The sequence below is a fragment of the Salvelinus sp. IW2-2015 genome, linkage group LG35, assembly GCF_002910315.2.
Source record: "Salvelinus sp. IW2-2015 linkage group LG35, ASM291031v2, whole genome shotgun sequence".
Lineage (NCBI taxonomy): Eukaryota > Metazoa > Chordata > Actinopteri > Salmoniformes > Salmonidae > Salvelinus > Salvelinus sp. IW2-2015.
The window spans coordinates 11,530,091-11,550,248 of NC_036874.1; the positions used below are offsets into that span (position 1 = coordinate 11,530,091).

At 43.8% G+C, this 20,158-nt stretch overlaps 2 protein-coding genes across 2 annotated transcripts in view; both read right to left on the reverse strand.

Annotated features, from left to right (window-relative positions):
* The window catches only part of LOC111958683 (vascular cell adhesion protein 1-like), a 26,999-nt gene extending 21,965 nt beyond the window's left edge, over positions 1 to 5,034 (reverse strand). The window contains exon 1 of the mRNA XM_070437414.1: positions 4,961 to 5,034. Coding sequence (XP_070293515.1) covers positions 4,961 to 5,034 — 74 coding nt within the window. The remainder of the gene's footprint in view (positions 1 to 4,960) is intronic.
* LOC111959203 (pleckstrin homology-like domain family B member 3) overlaps positions 2,165 to 20,158 on the reverse strand; it is a 26,080-nt gene continuing 8,086 nt past the window's right edge. The window contains 17 exon segments of the mRNA XM_023980693.2: positions 2,165 to 5,531; positions 5,723 to 5,808; positions 9,074 to 9,281; positions 10,004 to 10,153; positions 11,366 to 11,453; positions 11,808 to 11,985; positions 12,604 to 12,691; positions 12,843 to 12,944; positions 14,423 to 14,533; positions 15,625 to 15,807; positions 16,770 to 16,850; positions 16,852 to 16,902; positions 17,460 to 17,512; positions 17,515 to 17,553; positions 17,556 to 17,580; positions 17,959 to 18,069; positions 18,317 to 18,465. Coding sequence (XP_023836461.2) covers positions 5,397 to 5,531; positions 5,723 to 5,808; positions 9,074 to 9,281; positions 10,004 to 10,153; positions 11,366 to 11,453; positions 11,808 to 11,985; positions 12,604 to 12,691; positions 12,843 to 12,944; positions 14,423 to 14,533; positions 15,625 to 15,807; positions 16,770 to 16,850; positions 16,852 to 16,902; positions 17,460 to 17,512; positions 17,515 to 17,553; positions 17,556 to 17,580; positions 17,959 to 18,069; positions 18,317 to 18,463 — 1,836 coding nt within the window. The 5' untranslated portion in view covers positions 18,464 to 18,465 and the 3' untranslated portion in view covers positions 2,165 to 5,396.

The window sequence follows — 20,158 nt, forward strand, 5'->3', positions numbered from 1 at the left end:
ACACTACTCAAACCCAGCTAAGAATTTTCCGGCTCTCACAGACCTGCTTAGTTTTTTCATACGGGTTTCTGTACCAAATATTAAGTTCTGCTTTTCTGATGTATCAAATACTTATGTCATGCAATAAAATGCAAATTAAATACTTAAAAATGATACAATGTGATTTTCTGGATTTTTGTTTTAGATTCTGTCTCTCACAGTTGAAGTGTACCTATGATAAAAATGACAGACCTCTACATGCTTTGTAAGTAGGAAAACCTGCAAAATCGGCGGTGTATCAAATACTTGTTCTCCCCACTGTATATATTTATATACACATTTTAAAAGATTTCCATGAAATACAAGGTCTTAGGTAAGTACGTAATTTAATTTGACTTGGTATGCTTGTAGACTCTGAAGACTACACTTAGAATCCACAGGACAGTGACCACTCCACATATTATGGATGAAACTGATGAATATGACAGGGAGATGTTTAAGTTACTTTGTTAGCTACCAAATCCACAGACTCTGTAACTGATTTATACAGAGAATAGGATAATCGTTAAATGGGGATGGGGCGTAATATGCCATTCATATTACACCACATGCTAGGCTAGCTAATGCTATAGCAGCCCATTGGATTCCATGAGAATGTGACCTTTAGCATTGTGGTGAGTAGCTACCGGAAGTGTTGTCGAATCCAAATGGGTTGCTTTACTATTCCTAAATTAAGTGACAAGAAACGAAGCACTCTTTCTCCACCTTATTGATCATTTCTCCAACTTATTAATAAACCAGCTGCATAAACATGTGAACACAGTAACTAGGCTCAACCACCAGAAATAAAAACACAGAACTGTTGAAAATAGTAATCAAGTACCTTTAACATCAATATTGATGCTTTCAGAAAATACAGACGGAAGACTGTTGTCTTATTCAAGGTTGAGGTAATATTGGGAGAGGTAGGAACGGGGATAAGGGATGTTTAGGATAGTGGTGCAGCCCTTCTCAAGCAAGTCCCCAGCACAATCTATAACACTGTCTCTAACACTGTATTCCCGAAACCTCTAGTCCATGTTCCTTTACATGGACAAGTGAGGAATGACTAACATGTAGACTCCAGTGTAAATCTACATGGAATGAGCACACAAGATCCACTCAGAGCCTCTATAATTGGAGGCATCAACACTGCCACCTTTTGGTTTTGGCACAGAGCATCTGAAATAAACAGTTTAGACTGAAGAATGGATAGCAAAAAACACAGAAACAATATCTTCCGAAATACAATGCTCAGTTATTTTTTTGCACATGAACGATTTAAAAGAGCTAAAGTGAAATCATGAGAAAGAATGCTTATGGTTTGTATCTAGAACTCAGTAAAACAGTAAGCCAAGTTTGAAAGAAAAACTAGATATTTAGTCACCACAAACTACGAGACAGTGGATTATGCAGTCAGACGGAACAGAGAAAATAGGCATTTAATGTCATAGATTTAGCCGGTAGTAATTTGTGCAATAGACACCGGCTGGAATGTGGTTTTAACCAATCACCATACAGGATTAGACCCACCCGTTGTAWAAAATGTTTTTACAATCAGTGTACAGTATAATAAAGTTTATACATCTGGTGTTTTTAATCCTGAATGTTGATTGGTTAAAAGTGCATTCCAGCTAGGGTTTTTCCCACAAATTCCCTACCAGATAAATCTATGACGTTAAAATGCCTATTTACTCTGTTCCATCTGATTGCGCAATCCACTGTTTCGTCAGCTCATCCAGGCAAGTTATAAACTTGATCTCCACTATAAAAAGCATCTAGACATTGTCTAACATTGTTTTTGAGACTAACATTTAGTTTTCAACAGCAGAGATTTGTATAAACCTTGTTGTCTGTCTCTCCGACATTTGCAACAGTGTTTCAATATTCAAATTCTATATCCACCTGTGCCATATTTGACGTGACTGTCAGTTAGCCATAGTTGGCTAGCTAGCAAGCAAGAACATTGCCAGGTAGTATGGTAATGGAACATTTAGAACAAACGACTGGGTTGCATCCATAGACACAGAACAAAAAGACTGACACCTGGGTCGCTTCTCTGGGAACCGAACCGAAAGAATGGTTCGGTTCGGGTAGCAACCCTAGATTTGTGTCGGGACTAAATCTTGAAATAGTATGATTAAAATCATCAAAATAATGTTTTTAATATAAATATGCCACCTCTTCATGTTACAACAGCTGGGGGCAATCCATTTGAAACGGTCAATACCATAGTTAATAGATCTGTTTGAAATATGTATATACAATTGTGGGTGCCAGTTTGTATAGCTCTATAGCTGTCTGGCAGGAAAGTAAAGTTAAAATAATAAAAATAAAAAGCATAATTAAAAAGTAGTTTTCAAATAGACATTGAGACAACGCATATCAGTAAGGGAAGGTTTTCACCAAAAGTGTATGATCACCAAAAGTGTATGAATAACCTTTAATGATCACAATAATAATAACAATAATAATAATACATATTTGTAAGCATATAGTATTTCTGTGTTGATATTGTAAAAAAACAAAAAACAATCCATTTTGAGAACTGAACGATCTGTCAGTGTTTTGATTGACTCTGAACAGCCCTTTTGACAGATGAAAAATATACAAATGTTCAATACAGACATACAGTGGGGAGAAAAAGTATTTGACACACTGCCGATTTTGCAGGTTTTCCTACTTACAAAGCATGTAGAGTTCTGTAATTTTTATCATAGGTACACTTCAACTGTGAGAGATGGAATCTAAAACAAAAATCCAGAAAATCACATTGTATGATTTTTAAGTAATTAATTAGCATTTTATTGCATGACATAAGTATTTGATCACCTACCAACCAGTAAGAATTCCGTCTCTCACAGACCTCTTAGTTTTTCTTTAAGAAGCCCTCCTGTTCTCCACTCATTACCTGTATTAACTGCACCTGTTTGAACTCGTTACCTGTATAAAAGACACCTGTCCACACACTCAATCAAACAGACTCCAACCKCTCCACAATGGCCAAGACCAGAGAGCTGTGTAAGGACATCAGGGTTAAAATTGTAGACCTGCACAGGGCTGGGATGGGCTACAGGACAATAGGCAGGCAGCTTGGTGAGAAGGCAACAACTGTTGGCGCAATTATTTGAAAATGGAAGAAGTTGAAGATGACGGTCAATCACCCTCGGTCTGGGGCTCCATGCAAGATCTCACCTCGTGGGGCATCAATGATCATGAGGAAGGTGAGGGATCAGCCCAGAACTACACGGCAGGACCTGGTCAATGACCTGAAGAGAGCTGGGACCACAGTCTCAAAGAAAACCATTAGTTACACACTACGCCGTCATGGATTAAAATCCTGCAGCGCACGCAAGGTCCCCCTGCTCAAGCCAGCGCATGTCCAGGCCCGTCTGAAGTTTGCCAATGACCATCTGGATGATCCAGAGGAGGAATGGGAGAAGGTCATGTGGTCTGATGAGACAAAAATAGAGCTTTTTGGTCTAAACTCCACTCGCCGTGTTTGAAGGATGAGTACAACCCCAAGAACACCATCCCAACCGTGAAGCATGGAGGTGGAAACATCATTCTTTGGGGATGCTTTTCTGCAAAGGGGACAGGACGACTGCACCGTATTGAGGGGAGGATGGATGGGGCCATGTATCGCGAGATCTTGGCCAACAACCTCTTTCCCTCAGTAAGAGCATTGAAGATGGGTTGTGGCTGGGTCTTCCAGCATGACAACGACTTGAAACACACAGCCAGGGCAACTAAGGAGTGGCTCCGTCAGAAGCATCTCAAGGTCCTGGAGTGGCCTAGCCAGTCTCCAGACCTGAACCCAATAGAAAATCTTTGGAGGGAGATGAAAGTCCGTATTGCCCAGCGACAGCCCCGAAACCTCGAGGATCTGGAGAAGGTCTGTATGGAGGAGTGGGCCAAAATCCCTGCTGCAGTGTTTGCAAACCTGGTCAAGAACTACAGGAAACGTATGATCTCTGTAATTGCAAACAAAGGTTTCTGTACCAAATATTAAGTTCTGCTTTTCTGATGTATCAAATACTTATGTCATGCAATAAAATGCWAATTAATTACTTAAAAATCATACAATGTGATTTTCTGGATTTCTGTTTTAGATTCTGTCTCTCACAGTTGAAGTGTACCTATGATAAAAATTACAGACCTCTACATGCTTTGTAAGTAGGAAAACCTGCAAAATCGGCAGTGTATCAAATACTTGTTCTCCCCACTGTACATGTACAGGTTACTGCCAAAAGAATGGCAACACTAGAGTTAATGAGGGATACAAAGTATATTGAAAGCAAGTGCTTCAACACAGGTGTGGTTCCTGAGTTCATGAAACAATTGATATCCCATCATGCTTAGGGTCATGTATAAAAATGCTGAGCAGGCCATTATTTTGGCTATTATTTTGTCTACCATGGCTATGCCCCTATAGGATGACAATGCTCCCATCCACAGGGCACGAGTGGTCACTGAATGTTTTTGATGAGCATTAATACGATGTAAAGCCATATGCCATGGCTGTCTCAGTCACCAGATCTCAAGCCAATTGAACACTTATGAGAGATTCTGGAGCGGCGCCTGAGACAGCGTTTCCCACCATCAACAAAACACAAAATTATCAAATTTCTTATGGAAGAATGGTGTCGCATCCCCCCAATAGAATTCCAGACCATTGTAGAATCCATGCCAAGGTGCATTGAAGCTGTTCTTGCTCGTGGTGGCCCAACGACCTATTAAGACACACTATGCTGGTGTTTCCATTATTTTGGCAGTTACCTGTATATTTCAATGGAAGCTGTAGTACTTCAACACTTCAATATGGCCACAAGAGGGAGCTCAAACACAGCTGCTAGAGAGACACCAACCATTAAATCCTGATTTGAGACTAATAAAAAGACATCAAAGGTTTGTCTGTCAGTATATCATGGTTGGCACTGACTCTAAGATGTCCAATGGTTGCTCCAGCTTGCACTTCCACGTCTTTATATTCCCATGGCCTTGTCCCTCCTCCATCCTCTAAACGTCTCTTGTTCCACACAGAACCTGTAACAGTCTGCCACTCAGTCCCATGTCATCAAAGCTCCTAAGATACTATCCAGAATCAAATGTCAGGTCCTTCAGGAAGAGCTTTACTGAACATTATGTTCTGCTCATCACTCCTCACCTCCACCACTCATATGACGTAAAGTTCAGGCAGCAAAATGGCAGCCTAGCTGGGTCCTACACGCATTGGAGGGTGAAGATTGCAGTTTTCCCCACATAATGTAAACTGCTGAAACTGTAGCCAGGTTAGCCAAGTCAGCCAGCTGAATGGAGGTTCAGCCCAAGGGGTAGGTCAGACAGACACAGGAAAGGGGGCAGGTGTAAAGTCGAGGTCAGTAGCGGCTGTGCTCGTCTGTTGCTGTGACAATGACGTCCATCCAGATCCTCATGGCCTCGGCGCTGGGCGCCACCAGGAAGAAGAGGCGCTCGTACGTCTTCACACAGAACGTAAGGCTGGGCCGCGGCGACTGAGAGAGAGAGAGAGAGAGAGAGAGAGAGAGAGAGAGAGAGTGAGATGAATGGTGGGAGAGCCATAATTTTGGGGATTTGGTGTCAAGCATTGAATGCATGAATGGATCATCTCTTTAACAGTTGTGGTGATATCATGGGCACATTGTTCCCTCTCTATGGTGATAAAATACTGTATATGAGGACTCACTGAAGTGGCTGTGCGCAGRTGGTCATAGTAGACTTCCTCTATAGCCTGGAAGTAGATCACCCCCTTTAGCTTCCTCTCATCACAGTCTGAAGGTAAACAATAGTCAATTAGAGAGAGAATGAGAGAAAGAAAGAGAGAGACAGACACAAATCACATAGGCATTTAGTAGGGCTGTGGTCATTACATTTTGTCAGCTGGTTATTGTCATGCAAAAGACTGCCAGTCTCACAGTAATTGACCGGCAATTAACATAAACACATTTAGCATCTCCAGGCCTCCACGCATACAAGCCGCTGGTGCGAAGCCTTTGCAACATCTACATTTAAAAAAGTATAATAAATCAATTGAATATACACCATCACAATAAATCCATTATTGATTTTAGGCAGGTCTATTGAAACATTATGATGTGAAGAAAATATATTTCAGAAGAACAGAATATGAGTTGGCCTACTGTATGTTATCTGGCTATGCTCAATGTCATAGGCCAGGCATACTCAACTCTTATCCTACGAGGTCCGGAGCCTGCTGGTTTTCTGTTCTACCTGATAATTAATTGCACACACCTGGTGTCCCAGGTCTAAATCAGTCCCAATTAGAGGGGAACAATGAAAAAATGCAGTGGCACTGACTTGAGTTTGAGGGCCATGGGATTTAGGCTTGTTCATTTAGCTGACAAGAAATTATTCTAAGTCTTATGCCATTATTTTATATTATATGATTTTATAGCAAGAATAATATAATTGAACTTATCTGAATAAAATAGAAAGGATATTTTTCCCATTCCCGGAGTGAGTGGGCATATGAAGTGGCTATGTTGAGCGTAAAAGTGATCATTTTGAAACAGGTCCAATATTATGCTAGATTCAGAGTTATTTTGCAACTTTAGTTGGGAAGTACAGCCGCAGGCTGCCCGGTGACACAAGCCTACCAGACGAGCTAAATACCTTCTCTGCTCGCTTCGAGGAAAGTAACACTGAAGCATGCATGAGAGCATCAGCTGTTCCGGACGACTGTGTGATCACGCTCTACGTATCTGATGTGAGTAAGACCTTTAAACAGGTCAATATTCACAAGGCCGCAGGGCCAGACGGATTACCAGGACGTGTACTCCAAGCATGCGCTGACCAACTGGCAAGTGTCTTCACTGACATTTTCAACCTCTCCCTGTCTGAGTCTGTAACACCAATATGTTTCAAGCAGATCACCATAGTCCCTGTGCCCAAGAACACTAAGGTAACCTGCCTAAATGACTAASGACCCGTAACACTCACGTCTGTAGCCATGAAGTGCTTTGAAAGGCTGGGCATGGCTCACATCAACATCCTTATTCCAGAAACCCTAGACTCACCCAAATTTGCATACCACCCCAACAGATCCACAGATGATGCCATATCGATTGCACTCCACACTGCCCTTTCCCACCTGGACAAAAGGAACACCTATGTGAGAATGCTATTCATTGACTACAGCTCAGCGTTTCATCACCATTGTGCCCTCAAAGCTTATCACTAAGCTAAGGACCCTTGGACTATACACCTCCCTCTGCAACTGGATCCTGGACTTCCTGACGGGCCGCCCTAAGGTGGTAAGGGTAGGTAACAACACATCCGCCACGCTGATCCTCAACATGGGGGCCCCTCAGGGGTGCATGCTCAGCCCCCTTCTGTACTCCCTGTTCACTCATGACTGCATGACTCCAACACCATCATTAAGTTTGCCGATGACACAACAGTGGTAGGCCTGATCACCGACAACGACGATAGGGAGGAGATCAGAGACCTGGCCGTGTGGTGCCAGGACAACAACCTCTCCCTCAACGTGATCAAGATAAAGGAGATGATTGTGGACTACAAGAAAAGGAGAACCGAGCACACCCTCATTCTCATCAACGGGGCTGTCAATCAATCAATCAATTAAGTTTATTTTATATAGCCCTTCGTACATCAGCTAATATCTCGAAGTGCTGTACAGAAACCCAGCCTAAAACCCCAAACAGCAAGCAATGCAGGTGTAGAAGCACTGTAGGTTGAGAACTTCAAGTTCCTTGGTGTCCACATCACTAACATTGTCCAAGCACACCAAGACAGTCGTGAAGATGGCACGGCAATATATTTTCCCCCTCAGGAGACTGAAGAAATTTGTCATGGGTCCCCAGATCCTCAAAATGTTCTACAGCTGCACCATCGAGAGGATCCTGACCAGTTCCATCACTGCCTGGTATGTTAACTGTTCGGCATCTGGCCGTAAGGCGCTACAGAGGGTAGTGAGTACGGCCCAGTACATCACTGGGGCCAAGCTTCCTGCCATCTAGGACCTAGGCGGTGTCAGAGGAAAGCCCAAACATTTTTCAAAGACACCAGTCAATCAAGTCATAGACTGTTTTCTCTGCTACCGCACGGCAAGCGGTACCGGAGCACCAAGTCTAGGACCAAAAGGCTCCTTAACAGCTTCTACCCCCAAGCCATAAGACTGCTGAACAATTAACCAAATGGCCACCGGATTTATTTACATTGACACCCCACCTCACCCCTCCMWTTTGTTTTTACACTGCTGCTACTCGCTGTTTATTGTCTATGCATAGTCACTTCACCCCTACCTACATGTACAAATTACCTCGACTAACCTGTATCCCCGCACATTGACTCGGTACCGTTACACCCTGTATATAACCTCGTATTTTGTTATTTTATTGTGTAATTTTTATTATTTTTTAACTTTTGTTAATTTGGTAAATATTTTCTTAACTCTTTCATGAACTGCACTGTTGGTTACGGGCTTGTAAGTAAGCATTTCACGGTAAGGTCTACACAATTTGTATTCGTCGCATGTGAAAAAGAAAGTTTGATTTGATTTGATATTGATGCATAAACTATAATATGCCTATGGATGTTTTTAACTAATCATCACCTTAGAAAGCTGTCCATTTCCCTGTCTTAGGTTTTGAAAGAACAACTACAATGATCATGTTTTACACTGTTTCAAACTGCTGTTGAACTTCCTTCTTCAAATTGATCATCACAGTGAGGTTAGTTTTAAAAGCATGATGCTGTTTTGATGATAAGTGTTTGATGTGATTTTCGATGGCATTKGCATTGATGTCAGAGTGGTTAGAGGGACAATAGAGCCATGAGTATCAGGCTGTTAGGACCTGATGGTCATTAGCAAGTTGGGTACTACCAAAGCATGTCCAGAGTGCATAACATGAGATTACCGTGACTCAACGGTCAGGTGGAATTTTACTGCGGTCATGACTCATGACTGCCGGTGTGACGGTAATAGGGTCACCACAACAGCCCTAGCATTTAGGCTTATACACACCAACATCCAACACACACACAGTCTCATCACCTGTGTAGTAGGCTAGCCGCCTGTGGTCCATATCGAAGAGGAACCACCTCCTCCTCCAGGTCTTGACCCGCCCSCCWCGCTTGGTCAAGAAGCCRGCACAGCGGCGMGGGGACATACGCAGGCCCATGCACCCCGCCACCCCATGACCCAGCGACTCCACGTGGGCCCGCAGGTCAAAGTTCGCAGAGAGGAAGAGAGGTAGGGAGCGCTGAGAAGAATAATGAGTATAATGTATATAATTTCACTATAAATATGCCAAATAAAACAGATCAACATTACAAGGTTAGTGAAAAGGAGACAGACAGAAAGAAAGACAGATTGGGGACGCAATAAGCAGGGAAAAAGGAGAGGTTGGAGAAAGGATGTATAGCGCTATAGAGCACACAGACAGACAGCCAGAGCAACCAGACAGAAAGACAGGCAGCCAGCCTGTCTCCTGTCTCCTGGATCAACATAGACAATCGTTACAGAATCACCCACCAACCAAGAACCAATATGCAGCGAGGTATGAAGACATAATGATTTATTTAAATAATAATAACGAAGACGAAAAACACTTAATAAACTACAAAACAATAAACGACGTTACAAGACCTGAACATGTGAACTTACAGACAACGAAGAACGCAACGAACAGGAACAGACTAACAAACGAAACGAAACAGCCCCGTGTGGTACAAACACTGACACAGGAACAATCACCCACAAACAAACAGTGAGAACAGCCTACCTTAATATGGTTCTCAATCAGAGGAAACGTAAAACACCTGCCCCTAATTGAGAACCATATCAGGCTAATACATAGAACCCAACATAGAAACACATAACATAGAATGCCCACCCCAACTCACGCCCTGACCATACTAAACAAATACAAAAACAAGGGAAAACAGGTCAGGAACGTGACACAGCCAGAGCAGACGGACGTACCTCAGGGGAGCTGGGGACAGGACTGGTGGTTTTGGGCTGCTCCTCTGGGTCAGGGACTAGCCTGGTCTGGGACTCTACTGGTTCTGCTGCTCCTCGGCCCTCCAGCTCTCTCTGCCTCCTCTCCTCCACCACCACCTGCCTCCTCTCCTCCTGGATCAACCCACAGGCTCTATCTCAGTTATCCTTTCTGTACATCCTTGCATCCTATCTCCTCGTGTCCTTATCAATCATATTGGAGGAGAAGGTGCCTCCCTTCAAAGACCTTCTTCAATTATTTTTTATTTTTTAGAAAGAGGCATACTTGTATTGACAACAGGGGGATTAAGATGAAGTACAATATCTAGGCTGAGGCATACTACGTATTTATTTGGACAGCGAAGCTAAAACTTAATTTGGCTCTATACTTCAGCATTTTGGATTTGAGATTATATTTTTATATGAGTACAGAATGTCACCTTTTATTTGAGGGTATTTTCATACAAATCTGTTTTACCATTTAGAAATGAAAGCACTTTATGTATCTATCTCCCCATTTGAAGGTGTCATAAGTATTTGGACAAATTCCCTTAAAAGGTTAGCATGTTTTGGGGACATGATCCTTGTGCATCTAACTTTCTCATTCATCATTATTCACGATTCATTCATGATTATCCGTAATCATGGTAGCATCCACATTAATGTAGAAGTGTTCAGAAACATATTCTATTCTTATTTACAATAAAAGTGAGTCCAAAATGATACCATTCTAATGAGCACAACATAATCCGAAACATAACCAATACAAACTCCAAATGCATCCAACAAGTTTGTAGAGTCACAATCTTGATGTAGTCATCGTGTGCTAGGAATATTGGACCAAATACTAAACTTTTGACTACATTTAATACACTATAAGTGAATTTGCCCAAATACTTATGACATCTTCAAAATGGGGGCACTAGACAAATAAAGTGCATTCAATTCTAAACGGTAAAACAGATATGTATGAAAATACTCTAAAATAAAAGGTGAAATTCTGTACTGACGCCTCATATAAAACAAGTTTTTAGCTTCAAATAAATACATAGGAGAGTGTATGTTCATTTTCTATGAAGTGTTCTTCCATTTCACAGTGTTTTTTCTTCTGGTGGTCATGTTAATTACGTACGGTAATCAGTCAGTGGTCACACAACAGGGTTGTGTTCATTAAGCAACATACAGAAGAAAACTGACTGAAACAAGGAGGGACTACCTGAATTAACTGTCCAATAATAAACAAACTGTTTTTAAACGTTTTGTTACGGTGTGCCCTAATGAATATGACCTGGCATGTCTAAAGCTGTGTGTCTGAAGTGATATGGGATGTTAGTGGTGGTGACTCACCCTCTCTTTGAGAAGCCTCTCTCTCTCTGCCTTGGCCTCCCTCAGTCTCCTTTCAATCTCCACCAGGTTTAACAGTCCCAGACTCGGGCTGGAGGGAGAAGGAAAAATACATAYATGTCAGCAGAGTTATTGTCATTATTGTCGTCAGAGACGCAGATGTACAAGCATACAGACACATGGACACACGCCCACACAGACTGAGAGCAGCATTTATATTTCACTCACACACACCTAGAAAACTCACCTGACCAGTCTATCACACTCCACCTCACATCAACTACATCTCCACTCTGACCCAATCACCCAATCAATCTTCCACAGACAACTCATCCCTTCCCTCTCCTCCTGACAGCCAATCAGATACCTCCTCTTATTCACTTACAATACAATCACATGTTCCTTTAAACGTTGTGATTTTAGATGTTTTTCCCCCTCCACTCACCTGGCAGCACGGGAGCTACTAGCACTGTTACAGGGGGTGAGGAGATCACTGCCATTGCTGGGCCCAGGTCTGTGCCCGTTGCTGTGCCCGTTGCTGTGCCCGTTGCTGTGCCGGTGGGAGGGGAGGGGGGAAGTGAAGCGCTCTGGGCTCGGACTGTCAGGTACCATTCTCACCAGCCCTGTGAAAGAGATGGAGAGACAGAGAGAGAGAGAAAGAGGAAGGGACACAAAAACAGCACACATAGCACGTATTATATTATATAAGAGACAGGGTAAGGAGAGCATGAGAAAGGGGGAGAGAATGGAGAGAGCAGAGGAGAGAATGGATGACAGCGCACACACACACAGTGGGTTAGAGAGATCGTGGAAATGGGATTTAGGCAGCAGCGGAGCAAACAAACAAACTGAATTTCTAAAGAACAGCCATAGACTAGTACCCCMACTGGCTCATCCAGTTCATACAGCTATATCCTGCTCACGACATGGTAATAACACACAGCTACATCTGCTACTGACACGCCTTAGCAGAAACTGAAAAGGGAGAGTGAGAGAAAGAGATGGAGAGAGAGAGACAAAGAGATGGAGAGAGAAGCAGAGAGAAAGTGAGACAGAYGGAGAGAGAGAGAGAGAATKAGAGAGGGAGAGACAGAGAGAGAGAGATGGGGTAGAACTAAACAAGTAGACAGACAAAGACAGAGGATCAAAGAGAAAGAGAAAGCAAATACGTAAAAATGCTCTGAAGTAAAGCAAATGAAAAACACAAAGGAATTCATAATTAAACACCCATCATAGCTCACCTTGCGCCGAGACCGGCCTATCCGCGAGCTTATTGTTGCGGTGCGAGCTCCGTCTTCGGGGTAAACTGGCAGATTCTTTGGCTTGTTCCTGAAGTTAGGGAATAACACTGTGAGTTTGTGTTTCAGTACATTACTGGGAGAAAAACAACAAGTGAATCAAATCAGTGTTTATGTACAGTATGTGTCACGTACAACWGGAAAACATGACCCGTGTCAATGGTAACGGCCCGGCAACATACCTGAGGTGATTTGTGAATGGTCAGCGGCGAGAGTGACATCATGCAAGGGACCGAGCTGGGGATGTTGGACCAATCAGCGAGTGGCTTCTTCTCTTTCAAGACCTGATAAGAGATGGGAGTGTGACCGTTATAAAACCGGTTATGGCATAAACTCAGCCGTGAAGAGGAGAGTGAAAAAATAGACAAGTGAATGTTGTTGTTATAACCTAGACATGTCAGTTAGGTTGGCCAAACCGTCAGTCATCAGACCTGGATGACCACACGACACACTRAGACGGTTGTGTCAACATTTAGCCATGACACATAATGAAATGACATAGTAGGAGTGTAACAGGTAGTAAAAGACATTCTGCAACTCACTGAGAATGGAAAAYGCATGCCAGCTCTCAGGAACCACCCTAATGAGTTAAAAATTATCTCCCACACACTATATCTCGCTTTCCCTCCCTCCCTCCCACCCCTTCTCCCTGACTCACAGACACATAAGCAATTCGGAAGCGGTATGCATTCTCTGTGAACCCGTCTCAGTCTCTCTCTCTCGTGTCTGGATGAGAGGAATKAAATCAATTTCTCTCTGCCAAAAACAGTTCCATCTCTTCTCATTAGTGACTACTATCCATATGACTACCCTAGCATRTCATACAAAGTCTTATTGTATTCAGACACAGTTGTACAGAAACACATTGTCTGTCYCTCCTTYCTCCCCCTATCTACCACTCCCTCCCTCGCTCCCTCTCTCGTCCTAGTATTAACTGACACACTTAGCCTGTATTAAATGCCATTTCTGATTAACACATTCTAAAGACACTTGAAGCATGCATATTTGATTTGTGGTGTCTCTCCGCTTACCGGTGTTGTTGCGACGCTTTTAAGTTCTCTCAGCTTATCTTCCCTCATTCCCTCTCTCTCTCCCTCAGTCACCCTCCCCTGTTCTGCTTTTCTCTTCCCTGTTTCCTCCCTCTCTTTCTTCAGTCATGCCTCTCTCTCTCTCTCTCTCTCACTCTCTATGCTCAGTTATGCTCTTTCCCCATCTCTAACTAGTCTCCTCCCCCTTTTCAACTCGCCCTGTCATGATTCTAATCAAAGGCATGTCATTGGTTCAACAACAAACCATATCACTGCCCAAGCAGGGAGTTGACAAATCACACACTTTGGCGCGTCAGACAACCATTATGAATATTGAATTAAAACACTGGCAACATTGGACATTCTTATCTAGCTTCCACGCACTTCATTTACATTTTACATTGTAGTCATTTAGCATACGCAGTTTGTGCATTCATCTTAAGATAGCTAGGTGGTACAACTACATATTACAGGCATAGAAAGTACATTTCTCCTTAATAAAGTAGCTGTCAGTAGACCAGTAGGGTGACATGAGAGAACTTGGGAAGGTTGAAAACTAGGMGGGCTGCAGTGTTCTGGATAAGTTGCAGGGGTTTGATGGCACAAGCAGGGACAATCATTAAATGTATCATACTTGAACCACCGGGAATATAAGACATAATTATAATTTCCCTGATAAATAATACATAAACTATGATAAAGTTCTGATCATCATTCCTTGTTCCCTTTATTACCCTTTGAGTGGTGCGGAGCAACTCTCTCCTCTCCTTCTTGAAGGCATTCATCTCTCTATCCTGCTCTCGCTCCATCTCCTTCAACTGCTTCTCAAGCTGCTGGACTCGCTCCTGAAGAAATCGATGAATAAAGAAAAGAAATCGACAAATGAAACGTCAGACACTTAATATTAAACACCACATCATTCTGTCTCCTGTCATTCATGTACTGTATGTCCAGTGGCATGTTAGACAGAGGATGTTGTTGTTAGCATTATTAGAGTTGTTGTTTTAAATGTGCACAGCATCTTATCTGTTGTGTCTCATGACTTATGTCAATAGTCAGTTACTCTAGGTGTGTTCAATGGCACAACTTCCAACATCCATTTGAGTTATGAGAGGAGATGAGGGATGAATGACAGAGGAGAGGAGTGGGAGATGACAGGGAATAGAGAATTCGGGATGTCAGCTCAGCACAGTTAATATGTCAGAGAGGAGGAGATAAAGAGAGAGACAGAGAGAGAGAGGGGGGTATAGAGATGAGCTGTCAACCCAAGCAAGGCCACAGTGCAGCTGAATCAACTCTCTCCCACTCTCTCTCTCTCTYCCCCTCTTTTCATCACTATCACTTGTTTCATCTCTCTCTCTCTCTCTCTCTCTCTRTTCTCCCACTTTTCCACCTCATCACATGATATCCTAAGTTTATCCTCTTTCTTTCTTCTCGCTCCCTCACGATACAATCCTTCCTTTTATTCTTCAACCCCTCCCCACCACTCTCACCATACCCCTTTTACCATCTCTCTCCATTCTCTACTTTTAGTCCCTCTCCTTTCCTCCTACATTTCCTCAATTGACCAGCTCTCCCTTCATCTATACATCTTTCTCCACTTTCCCTCCATCCCTCCCAAAGTGGCCTCTGATGCAATTGCCTAACTTGTTTGTGCAGTCACGTGACAGTGGAGGGTGATACCATAGAGTGTGACGAGAAGGGCGAGTTCACGCTCATGTCTCAGTTTAAGAAGAGGAGGCTGGGGGGAAGGGGGTTACTTGTGAGGAGCCGTTTCCAAACAGAGAGTGACTAACGTTGGGGGGGGGAGAGGAAGGGGGCATTTAGAGAGAGTCTGTGGTGGGGGATAAGCTTCTAACCAAACTAGTAGAACCAGCTTGGAGCTGTGAGATTCTCTGAAATGTTGTCGTCTTCTTATTTGTCAACCCTGGCTTACCTGCGCTGAGGTGACAGCATGCTTTTGGCATGAGATCTCCTTCTCCTTATCTTCCTCGTTCCCTCTCTCCTTCCCTTCTATCTTTCCTTCGCTCTCCTCCTCCTCTACTCCGGCCTCGCTCTCCAGGACACGGAATTCCCAGTCCTCAAACACCCGGCCGGCTGCCTCCACCATCTCTTTCTCCTGGAAGAGAGAGAGAGGGACGGAGGGAAAGAGAGAAAGAGAGTGGGATGGAGGGAGAGAGAGAGAGAGATGCAGAGAGAGAGAGWAAGTGATGAAGGAAAGATGCAGAAGGAGAGGAACAGACAGAAAATGGAAGAAAGCTGTTGATTAGTACAGAAAGAGCCTGTGGCTTAGAACACTAAACCAAAAAACAACTGGTCGGACCACTCCATTCAAGACCATTAAACCAAGTCGTCGGTCTCAAGCTTGTGTCCCAAAGGCTATTCTATTCTCTATATAGTACACTACTTTTGACCAGGCCCCATTGGGCTCTTGTTAAAAGTAGTGCACTATATAGGGAATAGGGTGCCATATGGAATAGGGTGCCACATCCACTGTCATCAGAATGACATGCCATGTCAGTGTCACTGCCAAAATGCACAATGAACCCTTTGTCTGCCTGCCTGCATGTCTGTCTCAGATACCTCTATGACACTTTGACCTATCAGGTAGAAGAGGTACTACAAAGATAACTAGTACCGCCGACAAGAAAGAACATGCAATGACCAGAGAGGCTAGAATTAGAACACATGATGTGAAATGAGTTCTAACCAGAGGCAGTGTGAAACCATGCTGTCACTAGCACCTGAATTCAACTGTATATGAGGCAAGACCAAAAGCTAGCTCTCCACTGCACAAAGTTGACTTCACTTCAGGTCTCAGGGCAGGTGATGTCACTCTGCTAGGCTACCTGTAAACTACCCTAACTACATCTAGACAGACAAACAGGTAGAAGATGCAGTGCATTCTCTTTTTGGGTACTATTGATAAGGTACCAAACGGAAGGAAACGGACTGAAACAGGTAGGGACAACCTGGACTTAAGCGCTCTTTTTGTTTTTGTTTTGCAAAACGTTTTAAAACATTGCGTGCCTTAATGAATACCACCCCAGTCAGTGGACTGTTCCTGGATCAGTAAATCACCTGTTGTAGTTGGACCAGTAGCTGCTCTCTCTGGCCCTCTGGCTGACTGGGGGATCAAGTGTCTCCTTCCTCCTCCAGACTACTTCCTCAGTCTCCTAACCCGGGCCCTCTCCACTCCCAGACTGGCTCGCTCCTACAGAGAGAGAGGAGAGAAAGGAGACAGACAGAGAGAGAGAGAGAGAGAAGAGAGAAAATAGGAGGTGAGGGATGAGAGAGGACAGTCATCCCTTATATAAAGATCCATCTGTTTGTCAGCTCATTCCACTATTCCATAGCTTAGGCCTATAGTGTCACATGAAGTGACTCAGTGTCTACCTCACTGCTATAGCTACTCATGTACAGGCCATATCACTCTCCGGTCCCAAACCATGAGATTCAAACATACCGCCTGAAGACAGGATGCTTTGGATGGTATTACATTTACATTTAAGTCATTAGCAGACGCTCTTATCCAGAGCGACTTACAAATTGGAAAGTTCATACATATTCATCCTGGTCCACCCGTGGGGAATGAACCCACAACCCTGGCGTTGCAAGCGCCATGCTCTAACCAACTGAGCCACACGGGACCTGTGGCCCTGTTGGTATTGAATGGAGTCTTGTCTGCAGGAGGACAGCTAACCGTCCATCCGTCAGTCTGTCTGCGTCTGTCTTGCTCCTTATGCTCCTTGTTGTGACAGCACTACTGACCTTCTGTCTGTCCGTCTGTCTGTGTGTCTCCTCCTGCAGTGTCTGTAGATACGAGTGTGTCTGCGCAGCTCGTTCCTCTCCTCCTGCAGCTCGCCTCCAACAGGGCTATCTCCAGCTGCAGCTGGAGTGGCAGCACAGAGAGAGAGAGAGAGAGAGAGAGAGAGAGAGAGAGAGAGAGAAGAGAGAGAGAGAGAGAGAGAGAGAGAGAGAGAGAGAGAGAGAGAGAGAGAGAGAGAGAGAGAGAGAAGAGAGGAGAGAGAGAGAGAGAGAGAGAGAGAGAGAGAGAGAGGTGTGTCCCACAATGAAGAATGCAGAAATGTGCTTTGAAAAGGAGACATTAGAAAAAAGGAGTTGGTTTGTTGTGAACAGATCCAGAATCAAATTTCATCAGATAAATTTACTGAACAGCCACCACTGTTCATAAAAATTGTTTGATATGAGACACAATCAGGCCCTTGAGGGTTTAACTTGTTCATTCATTAATCCATCAGTGTCTCACCTCTATCTTTAGCTCCTCCCTCTGCTGGTCAATCTCTGTGATTCGCTGTTGCAGCATGGAGGGCAACGGTAGGATCCTCGGTGACCGCGCCTCTAACCGTTTGGCTGGAGACTGAAAGAGACACACAGACGATTGAAAAGAGACTATTCAACCTGGATCTAACAGTCATTCCGATGGCTCAGTTGGTTAGAGTGCGATGACTGCGGCACCAAAGTTACCGGTTCAATTCCAGCGTTGGACACATACACTGATGTGTACGTTGAGTCGCTTTGGATAGCAGCGTCTGACTCTGACCACATTACCAGTGTAAACAACCAACCGCCGGACACTAGTTAACGTGAGACCCACTCCTCCTTACCCTCTCGCTCTCTGTGCTGCTGCTCTCTGTGTCTGACTCCACCCCTGAAGAGGYGGGGCTTTGCCCTCCAGCCAATCGGGCGRCCCACGGCGGCCGCAAGCCCTGCTCCCATCGGCTCCTCGGGGTGTCCATATTGTGGAGGGGCATTTCTATAGGATAGAAAGAGATGGAAGGTGGGATGATGAGTGGTACAGTACAGTATAGGATCCGGGATCCTTAACCTTGACCAGCACCCTTACCTTGCCAATTCTGAATGTGAACTTCAACGGGGTATCATCACCCTGAATATAGTGGCAATTCAATACACTGCATGGTTAAGAGCTAAATGAACCAGGTGACAGTTCACAGAAGTGATACTACACTATGAGCAGTACACCAGTGTGTCAGCAGCACTAAGCACTTTAAAGCAGAATATCCCCCTGACTTCCAGAAAAGGTGTTACTGGAGAAAACACCCTGGAAAAAGCGATAGTGAAAGAGAARGTGGTTTGGGATTGTATTTCAGGACAAGGACTGTTAGCACAAGGCTTTTGCTGTATGGACAGAGGGTACTGTACAGTAAACAATGCCGATTTACCTCCCAGCTTTGGAAGTGCATTGTGGGGAAGCATGGAACACAAATTTGAGTCAGTGCAATGATGTGGTCTTACAATAACCATACACAGATATATATAGAAATAAGGGGATTCGCCTTTGAAGTACTATACACTGTACATAGTACTATACACTGCTCACAACACAAAGACACATTATGAACGATTTGCATCACTGCTGAGGTCTTGGATGGAGAATTCTCAGCAATAACTAGGTTATTGAATGTCTTTATGTCACTTGCTCATACAAGTGTAAGCAGTAGTTAAATAGCAGCAAATATGAAGTAACGACCGAGCAAACCGAGTGCACACACTCACAGGCAGCAACCAAGTACACACATACACAATCACATGCATGCACACACACAGACACAAACACACACGTGGGAAAATAGTCTGGATTCCCATTGTCCAAACCTTTCCCACCCTATCCTTTTTCCCTCTCTACTCCTCTCATTTCATCTCCCTGAACTCCTCTCTTCTCTCTCCCTTTCTCGCTCCTCTCCTCCTGCTCTCTCTCTCTCTCCCTGTACAGGCCTTATTAGGCGATGGGGCCTGGAAGAGTGGCGGCATGGAGATAAATATACAACTCTGATATGAGTGAGGGCTTCCAAACACAGACTGGCACACTGACACAGAGACAGACAGAGGAGGGAGAGAGAGGGGGACAGAGAGTGGAGGAGGAGAGGAGACGAGTGGGGGGAGAGGGGAGAGGGGGGAGGAAGTGGGTTCTAAAATGTCAGAGGCCAGTGTCATATTTCCAGTGAGGAAATGGAAAACAGTCCGAGTGTGTGGTATATAACTTCACAGAGCTGTACACAGGACACACAATACTATGTTGTTTATAGAAGAATAGTGAATGGTTGCATGCAGGAATTATGTATATACTGTGTTTTTAATTGTGTATGTGTGTGTGCGTGTGTGTGTGTGTGTGTATGGATGCACGCATGTTGAAGAGGATGGCTACCATTCATCAATACCCATAATTACACATAAATATTTGACAAAGTAATACCGTATGCCAAATTCCATATGGTGAAGTTATTAGATACTATTACTTTCATTCCATAAATGTAGATATTACATGTAATGGACACCACATGGAGGTCATGCTTTGGGAAGAGGGCAAAATTAGAGTGAATGCTGGTGAGGAGAAATCTTTGTTTAAACCAAGACTGACTCACATCCATATGACCCAAACGGACGTTTGCATTATCCGGTTGAGATACACTATCAACAGTAAGAGAGAC